Source organism: Falco punctatus (genome assembly GCF_963210335.1).
Source record: "Falco punctatus genome assembly, chromosome: 1".
In the NCBI taxonomy this organism is placed as follows: Eukaryota; Metazoa; Chordata; class Aves; order Falconiformes; family Falconidae; genus Falco; species Falco punctatus.
The window spans coordinates 67,565,305-67,574,821 of NC_137580.1; the positions used below are offsets into that span (position 1 = coordinate 67,565,305).

The 9,517-nt window shown below is 47.9% G+C and overlaps 2 protein-coding genes across 5 annotated transcripts in view; one reads left to right on the top strand and one right to left on the bottom strand.

Annotated features, from left to right (window-relative positions):
- The window catches only part of SEC24B (SEC24 homolog B, COPII coat complex component), a 49,712-nt gene extending 48,293 nt beyond the window's left edge, over positions 1–1,419 (bottom strand). For 2 of the 4 annotated variants that reach the window (XM_080374028.1, XM_080374027.1), the window contains exon 1: positions 1,142–1,419. In XM_080374028.1, coding sequence (XP_080230154.1) covers positions 1,142–1,268 — 127 coding nt within the window. In that variant the 5' untranslated portion in view covers positions 1,269–1,419. Of the gene's footprint in view, positions 1–595; positions 1,021–1,141 lie in introns of those variants that run through there. The other 2 variants (XM_080374030.1, XM_080374029.1) reach the window with 2 other exon arrangements.
- Positions 1,420–1,598: 179 nt separating this feature from the next.
- COL25A1 (collagen type XXV alpha 1 chain) overlaps positions 1,599–9,517 on the top strand; it is a 365,971-nt gene continuing 358,052 nt past the window's right edge. The window contains exons 1-2 of the mRNA XM_080374081.1: positions 1,599–1,815; positions 4,094–4,179. The gene's annotated coding sequence lies outside the window, so the exon portion shown is untranslated. The remainder of the gene's footprint in view (positions 1,816–4,093; positions 4,180–9,517) is intronic.

Genomic DNA, 9,517 nt, shown 5'->3' on the forward strand with positions numbered 1-9,517 from the left:
TAAAGTTTAGACACATCTAAGGCATTAGTATCTCCCCAAAATCTACCATTTAATTACTTTTGTTTTCTTACACTTCAGTGACTTTTGCATTATCTGCAAACTGACTCAACCTACTTTATAGACACGTAAGTGCTTAACTACCACTTTGGACACAAGAAATATTCATGAGTAAAAAGTATTGTAGGTTGTTAGCCTGCGTACTGATCTGTACAGAAAACACACCTGTGCGCAAAACAGCTCGACTACAAAAAACAGCTTCACAGCAGAAGCCAAAACTCTATGCAAGAGGCCCCGTTTAGATACCAAACCATCATTAGGTGGGGACAAAGACCATACAGGCATTCTTTAAAGTTAACGAGGTGTATTAATAAAGAACTAATTTTATAGCGCACCAATTTAAAAACGAGGAACTGCACGGTAATTATTTTAATTCACGTACTGTTAAAGGCTCAGCACCTCTTCAACTGAAAAGCAAGTCAGTATTTTGTGACTCTGAACCGTTTCACCACCGTTTTTCAGTGCCCCACATTTCACCGGCCCAATCTTGCTTATTCAACTCAAAATCCAAGAACCAGTTGCGGGAACGCCTACCCACCTACTACTGTTAAGTTCATGAACAGTTGCGAAGTAAGCACTCCCGTCTGCAATACGTGGTTCGCTGCCCGCGCTCGGGCACGGCTGCCAGCGCCGAGGCCTGGAGGCGCCCCGGCCGCCGGAGCGCTCCCGAGAGGCCGCGACGCGGGCGCCGCAGCACCGAGCGGGTCCCAACCGGCGCGCAGGGAGGCGGGTGCCCCCCCGCGCCCCCCGCCGGGGCTGGCAGAGCCCGCGCCCCGGGGGAGTTAGCTCCGCACGCCGCGCCGGGCCTTTCCCCAGCGCCTCCGCCGCCCTGCAGAGAAAGGACTCCGCCGCGGCCCGCGGGGCCCTCCGCCGGACCGGCGCCCACGCCGCCCCCCTCAGCGGCTGCCGCGGCGCCCCGCACCTCCCGCCACCCCAGGAGGAGGGAAAGGCGAGCAGGGGCCCCCCGGCCCCCGGAACCCGCCGGGCCCCCCGCGGGGCAGCCGCGCAGATGGCCCCACGAACCGTCTCTCCCCGCCGCCGCGGCCGCCAGTGCTAGGCCGCGCCCCGGCCGCCCGCCCCTCACCGTTCTGGTAGCCGGGCGCGCCGCTCGGAGGGGCCGCGGCCTCCCGGGAGGCACCGGGCCCGCCCGGGTAAACGGCGGCGGCGGCTGCACCGGCGGGCCGCGGTGGCAGCCCGGCGGGCGCGGACATGGCTTCTCGCTGCGCTTCCTCACTCCGGCCCACTCCTCTTCCTCCTGCTTCTCCGCCCCGACCGCAGCCGGGCGTGGAGAGTCGCCGACGGGCCGGGAGGCCGCGGCCGCCCCAGGGGAGCGGAGAGGGCAGGAGCGCGCAGGCGGGCCCGAGCGCCGCTCCCGCCACCGCGGCCCTGCGGCCGTTAACGCCGCCGGCCACAGCGCCCCCTGGCGGCGCCTCCGCGGCACCGCCCTGCCCGGCGTGAGGTAGGCCGGGCGCCCCTCCCGCCGCCGCCGTGCCGGGCCTCGGTCCCTGCGGGGGTGGGTGCTGCAGCCCGACCTGCCCCGCTCCCTGCGGGGCGCGGCCTGTGCGGCTGAGAGGCCGGGCCCGGCCCGCTTGGCCTGCGGGCGGTGGGGGCCGCCTGCCCCGCCTGCAACCCTGAGGGTGCGGGTGGACAGGCCCGGGGAAGGGGAAGCTTCACCGCCCCTGCCACGACGCACAGACATACCGTACATACCCCTGCCATCGTTCTGCCCGGCTGAGGCTTTTCTGTCTCTATAGACAGGTAACACACGCTATCTATGGCTTAGATATAGAACACATAGAGGTAACGTGAGTGCTCTGCACGGGGGAAAAGGCCTCACAAGGTGAGGTGAGGTGAGGTGAAGCAACAACTGTAATTCTGTATACAGACAGAAAACCTCTGGGAGGCAGGGTGAGGTGAGGGAAGGCTTTTATTTCTGTATTAGGAGTGCACACTCCATAAGAGCGTGTGTATACTGTCTATTTAGGCAGAAAGGCCTTGACAAGGAGGAGTGAGGCGAGATGAGGCAAGGCTTTTTAGTCTTTGTACAGAACATACACTTTATATTCTCTGAACAGAAAGTGTTGGTGAGCCTCCCGTGTTGGCTGCTGTTGGCAAAGGGTTGCCGTTCAGCTTAGCACTTTCCACTGTCAATCACACACTAAACCGTATTAATTTTGACTGTGTGTTTGTCTCTACCACCTATCAGCTATCATTCACTCAGATGCTGTTCAATAGTGAATTCAGTGCTCAGGTTCTTTTATTAATTATGTCCAGAAGTTGAAAGCACAATAACATCTGCTCGTGATCGTATTGTCAAGACCAAGCCCAACAACACTGAGTCACCTTGTTATATGTATTTGACCAGTTCCTTCCCTGTCTGTACACTTTTAACTGTTTCTGGTTATTACATGTGTCTGTCATTAAATACTTCAATACTTTTTAAATTACTTTGCTTGCACTCTTAAGTATATGGTCCTGCTCTGTTTCTGTTATTATGAAGCATGCAGGGCATCTTTAAATGTGGCAGGAACTGACTGAATTTTAAAGTTTCTCTGCCTGCACATCCTATCAAACTCTGTACAGGTGTCTTGCACAGGCCTCCATTAGTCCTTTGATAGACTATAGATCTGTATCTGAAAGAAATTATTTCTTTTCCATATCCTAATAAGCTAGGGCAAGAAATAATGGGCTCAAAATGCAGCAAAGTTCAGGTAAGCTATTAAGAAAAATACATTACCTTAAGATACTAAAGGAGTAGATGACGTGGGAATGGTGTGATGTTGCCATAACTGAAGGACTCTTAACAGGGGTTACACAAATATATTGAGAGTCAGATTGTCATCCAGCTTTGGTGCAAGTGAATTCTTAAAGTCCCTCTTAGGGCTATATTGTGGTGATATGGCTAACAAATTCTGCTGTTAAAGTTGTTATTCTTTCTTCGTAACCCATCCTCTATTTCACAGAAAATACTTGTGTGAAATAAATGCGTGACAGCAAAATATTTCAGAAATATGGGCAACCAGTTGGTTTGTCTTTTCATTCCCAGTGACATTTTAGAAGGTGTATAACTGTTTCCTTGTACTATAACTATATTTTGTCACAGCATGCAACACATGTGAACCTGTGTTTTCACAAAGGTGTTCCCTTTCCAAAATCTTGTTTCTCTAACTCCTGTACTGTGAGACTGTAAATATATCCTATATCACAATCTGTGAAAATTATGCATCAATTTACGAATTTATGATTAAGCACAAGGGGTTATATATCATCATGCTAAAAGCAAGCAGAGGCAACTGGGAATTTTCCCATTGCTTTGAATGCTTTTACAAAACCTCTTACATGGCTTAATTAATGATTTTCTATGAACAACTGTTACACTGTGGTTAAACCCATTCATTCCTAGGAAATCCAGATGTATTGGCAGCTAGAACACAAGCCCCTAATGGAAATCCACTGTAAACTCAAATCCATTAATTTTGTTTTCCTCTTTTATAATGAATCTGAATGCATTAGCAAGAAATGAGTATTAATGTCCGCTGTTTATGATACCATGCAACAAATAACACAAGAGCTGGTTCACCTAGGCCATTGCTTCCACTTAGTCTAGTAACAAGCTTACAGGAGTAAAAAAGTCTTTGGCCAGTTGGTGCGGCTTAATTACCAACAGATTTATTTTGACCTTTGGTGCAGGAAATTTTGCAATGACACAAAAAGGTCCCTCTGTCGTTTGGGGCTGGGTGAGCGGAACATGAAAGTGTATCTCATTACCTGTAATCTGGTAAAAAGGGCATTAAATGCCCAAACCTAGAGAGCAAAAGTTATTTTTGCAGAAAGGAAAATCTGGAAACAAAATCATTATAAACTGAGTTAGAAATAATTTTGAACAAAACTAAATCAAGTCTCTTCCACTTTGCCATACATTTTAGAAGGAGAATGCCAAAATTAAGTGTTTTTATAATCTCCATCAACAAAATATAGCTGTGAGTCACCTTAGCTCACTAAAAAATTCCTAATTATTCTCCTGCTTTTCTTACAGGACGTGGGCCACTTCAGTGCAAAGTAATAAAGCTTCATGATTTCACAATCAGAAGTCCCAAACTGTGTTAACATCGTTGTATTTGGGTAAGTTGGCTGTAGTCACTGTAGTGCAATTGCTTTCCAGAATGAGAGGTTGCAAATCAAGACTCTTGGTGTCACTGTAAAACATGCCTCTGCTTGAGTGACCTCTGCATCTGACTGAAGGATAAATCCCTGCATCTGTTGGGTGAGATCTGTGCTGTACTTCATTTGTAGCTGGCTAATGAGTAGAAGAGGCCCCAGCATAGTCATGCTCCACTTTAAATAAAAATCTTTCAAAGATCTAAAACCTACCAGAGAAATGTGATGCAGCTCAGCTTTCTTACATATGTACAAATTTACTTTCCATGTAGTTTATTTTATTTATTACCCAGGTAACTCCACAGAAGTTCTGTGTCTCAGCAGCAAGCAGACCTTTTTGTCTGCCTGAAGCGCTTGGCACCTATTCAGGTTGGGTACACAAGACTGAACTGTGCTTAATTTCAATGGGTTTTCTTCTTTTCTTTTCTTTCTTTTCTGAGGTATGTATACCTGTAATGGAAAAGGCTCAGAAAGCAGCAGGATCTGCCTGGCTGTGGTTTTACCAGCTCTAAGGAGAGCCTTATGCATGCACATTCTATAAGACATCATTTTTACCAGTCTCTATGCAGATTATAGGATAAAATGAACTGTCACTGCCACTACCAAGGTAATTGTGGCGATCCAGCCACCTTTGACTACCTTGACATCAGCAACGGTCTAATTGTCATCATCCTAGGGTGGCTGTAATGATGTAAGAGAATGACTTAGCTTTTCAAATCTTCTAGATTTGAAGGAGGAAGGGAATAAAACTAAGATCATTAGAGATGAGCCTGGGGCAACATGCCAGGATTTGGGCTGAGATCGATAGCACAGCTGAAGTGCATCTATGCCAGTGCCTGAAGCAAGGGCAACAAATAGGAGGAGCTGGAAGCCATCGTGCAGCAGGAAGACTGTGACATACTTGCCATCACAGAAACATGGTGGGATAACTCTCATGACTGGCGTGCTCCAATGGGTGGCTACAAACTCTTCAGAAGGGATAGGCAAGGAAGGAGAGGTGGTGGAGTAGCTCTGTATGTCAGGGAGTGTTTCGACTGCCTAGAGCTGGATGATGGTGACAGTAGGGCTGAGTGTTTATGGGTGAGAATCAGGGGAAGGACCAACAAGGCAGATATCCTGGTGGGAGTGTGTTATAGACCACCCAGCCAGGATGAAGAGGCAGGTGAAACATTCTACAAGCAGATCCTACAAGTCTCATGATAGCCAGCCCTTGTTCTTGTGAGGGACTTCAACCTACCAGATGCCAGCTGGAAATACAACACAGCGAAGAGGAAACAATCCAGGAGGTTACTGGAGTGTGTGAAAGACTTTCTGACACAGCTGGTCAGTGAGAAAACCAGGGGAAATGGCCTGCTGGACCTGCTGTTTACAAACAGGGAAGGACTGGTGGGTGATGTGGTGGTCAGAGAACATGTTGGACATAGCGATCATGAGATGACAGTTTTCAATTCTCAGAGAAGTAAGGAGGGGGGTCATCAGAACCACTACCTTGGATTTCCAGAGGGCTGGTTTTGGCGTGTTTAAGAGGCTGGTTGACAGAGACCCTTGCTAGACAGTTCTGAAGGGCCAAGGGGTCCAGGACAGCTGCACATTCTTCAAGAAGGAAATCTTAAAGGGGCAAGAGCATGTCCCCATGTGCTGGAAGATGAGCTGGTGGGGAAGACCAACCTGGCTGAACAGAGAGCTTTGGCTGGAACTCAGGGAAAAATGGAGACATTATCACCTTTGGAAGAAGGGGCAGGCAACTCTACAGGACTATAAGATGTCACAAGGTTATGCAGGGCAAAAATTAAGAGGTGAAGCCCAGCTAGAACTCTGGCCGGCCACTGCCTTAAAAGATAACAAAAGATGTTTTTACAAATACATTAGAAACAAAAGGAGGGCCAAGAATGATCATCCTTCATTGGATGTGGCAGGGAACATTGCCACAAAAGATGAGGAAAAGGCTGAGGTACTTAACACTTTCTTTGCCTCACTCTTTAACAGCAAGACTAGTTACCCTCAGGTAACTCAGCCCCCTGAGCTGGAGGACAGGGATGAGGAGGAGCAGAATGAAATCCCCACAGCCCAGGAGGAAGCAGTTAGTGACCTGCTGCTCCACTTAGACACAAACAAGTCTAGGGAGCTGGGTGGGACCCACCCGAGGGTACTGAGGGAACTGGTGGAGGAGCTCACCAAGCCACTCTCCATCATTTATCAGCAGTCCTGGCTAACTGGGGAGGTCCCAGGAGACTGGAGGTTAGCCAGTGTGACACCCATCTACAGCAAGGGCAGGAAGGAGGATCCAGGGAGCTACAGGCCTGTCAGCCTGGCCTCAGTGCCGGGGAAGGTTATGGAGCAGATCAGCCTGAGTGCCGTCATGAGGCACATACAGAGCAACCAGGGGATCAGGCCCAGCCAGCGTGGAGTTATGAAGGTCAGGTCCTGCTTGACAAACCTGATCTTCTATGACAAGATGACCCCCCCAGTGGGCAAGAGAAAGGCTGTCGATGTTTTCTACCTGGACCTTAGTAAAGCCTTTAACACTGTCTCCCACAGCATTCTCCTGGAGAAACTGACTGCTCATGGCTTGGACAGGGGTACTCTACACTGGGTTAAAAGCTGGCTGGATGACCAAGCCCAAAGAGTGGTTGTAAATGGAGTTACACACAGCCCGTGGCCGGTCACAAGTGGTGTTCCCCAGGGCTCAGTACTGGGGCCAGTTCTGTTTAATATCTTTATTGACGATCTGGATGAGGGTATTGAATGCACCTTCAGTAAGTTTGCAGACAATACCAAGTTGGGGTGTTGATCTGCTGGAGAGCAGGAAGGTTCTACAGAGGGATCTGGACAGGCTGGACCGATGGGCCGAGGCCAATGAGGTTCAACAAGGAGAAGTGCCGGGTCCTGCACTTGGGTCACACCAACCCCACACAGCGCTACAGGCTTGGGGCAGAGCAGCTGGAAACTGCCTGGGGGAAAAGGACCTGGGGGTGCTGGCTGACAGCCGGCTGAACATGAGCCAGCAGTGTGCCCAGGTGGCCAAGGAGGCCAACAGCATCCTGGCTTGTATCTGAAACAGCATGGCCAGCAGGACTTGGGAAGTGTTTGTCCCCCTGTACTCGGCACTGGTGAGGCTGCACTTTGAATCCTGTGTTCAGTTTTGGGCCGCTTACTACCAGAAAGACATTGAGGTGCTGGAGTGTGTCCAGAGAAGGGCAATGAAACTGGTGAAGGGTTTGGAGCACAAATCTTATGAGGAGTGGCTGAGGGAACTGGGGTTGTTTAGTCTGGAGAGGAGGAGACTGTGCAACTATCTGAGAGGAGGTTCTAGGCAGGTGAAGGAAGTCTGTCCTCCCAGATAACTAGCAGCAGGGTAAGAGGAAATGGCCTCAAGTTATGCCAGGGGAGGTTTAGACTGGATATTAGGAAAATTTTTTTCACTGAAATGGTGGTGAAGGATTGGAACAGGCTGCCCAGGGAAGTGGTTGAGTCACCGTCCCTGGAGGTATTTAAAAAACATGTAGATGTGGTGCTTAGCTACATGGCTTAGTGATGGCTTGGCAGTCCTGGGCTGATGGTTAGACTTGATGATCTCAAAGGTCTTTTTGAACCTAAATGATTCTATTATTCTGTGATTCTCTAGACCAAGGTGATGAGCTCTGCTGACTGCTATGCTAGAGTTGATGGCTGCTGAATGTAGCTAATTATTATGGCCTCAGTATCTGTGACTGAAAGTCAGAATAGTTGTTCCATTTTGTAACCCCTAATGATTTGTGTCATCCCTGTTAACAGTCTAGTCTATAGTTTCTGTGATACCTCTTCAAATCTGGAAATATGACATAATTTCTTACTTAAATTGATACTCCTGACTGGCAATTATGCCTGGTAAGCCTCTTGAGTATGCAGTGCAGATAAACATATATATATCCAGACTTGTAACACTCCTGGGTGGTTTCATCAGCTGCAAAATTCAGTCTACAGGATTAGTACTTAGAAATTGCCAGGCAAGCTATGAATAAGGAAGAGCCTCAGCTATATCCAGAGATCTAAGTATTTTCATGAAAGGGGAACTCTAGCCACAAGCTTTCATGTGACCTTGGAGGACAGCTAAACAAAAGTGAGAGAGTCTGGGGAATTTTTGCAGCTGGTGTGCCACATCCCAGCTGTAGAAGTGTAGTGATGCCGTGATCCAAACAGGCTGAGCCTAAGCTCATGAAACCTTTTCACTTTTCAGCTATTAAAGTTATATGTTTTTCCAGTAATTTTTATAAGACCTGTAAAACTAATAAACCCCTGAAAGATCTGTTACTCTCTGGCAGTTTGATATTTTATAGGTTTTCCATTAAGATGGAACAATGACTCATCTAAACCACTGGAGCTCCCTTCTTCCTCCTTGGCTCCAGATGTGCCGTTTGCCCCCAAAGCAAAGCTTGTTGTTCTGTAAAAGAAACGTGCTGCAAACATGGGAACTTGCATCCAAAAATAGTTTCTCAGTTTTTCCGGATGTCTGCATCACTGGTCTCCACTGTATCTTCACATGGGCAGTAAGAAACCCGCAGACACAAACCAAAAGACACAGTTCCTCCCCCACATTATAGGACTGTGCAGGCTCCACTTACATGCACACCAGAGGTCCTGAGGAGCTCAGTCACATGGTAAACCCCTTGGCTTCAAAGGTTTTTCATATGAACGATGGCAATGAGATAGGCTCATATGAACTGTAGATCAAACCATCCAAAGCTAAAATAGACGATAATTAAACTATCGAAGCACAGTTAAAACTTAAAAGTACCATGTTGTGGATTAGCAGCTTAATGCCATAAACTTCAAGGACTTTGCAGTGATTGGTGCTTTAGAAACTCTGTTTTTCTGTGTACATTTGAAACAACTTAAGAAGTTGAAATTGCCTCTATCCTTATCTGAAGAGACTGCTGCCCTCTGAAACTAATTGAAAAATTCCTCTCACAAGATGTTTTGGCAATATTTGGGAAGCTTGTCATGCCAATTAAATATTATGGACACTGGCTGGTCAGGGCCTGATTCTGTACTGACTGCCTTGCTCTCTTCAGTGGGACTAACTCTGGAGGATACCCAGGAAGCTCCATGCCGGTAGGAAAAATATTACTCAAAAGCATCATGTAAAGGCACATATTCTTATTTTACAGCCATATAGTTGTAGTACCCCTTCCAGTACTACTTATTTAAGGTCAGATTTTTTTCATGAGTAGCAGTGCATTGTTTTCAGCCAAGGGAGCCCAGAGAGTGCTTTTCACTTCAGAGAATAAATAAATTAAACAGTAATTCTCAGTTTCATTTCCAG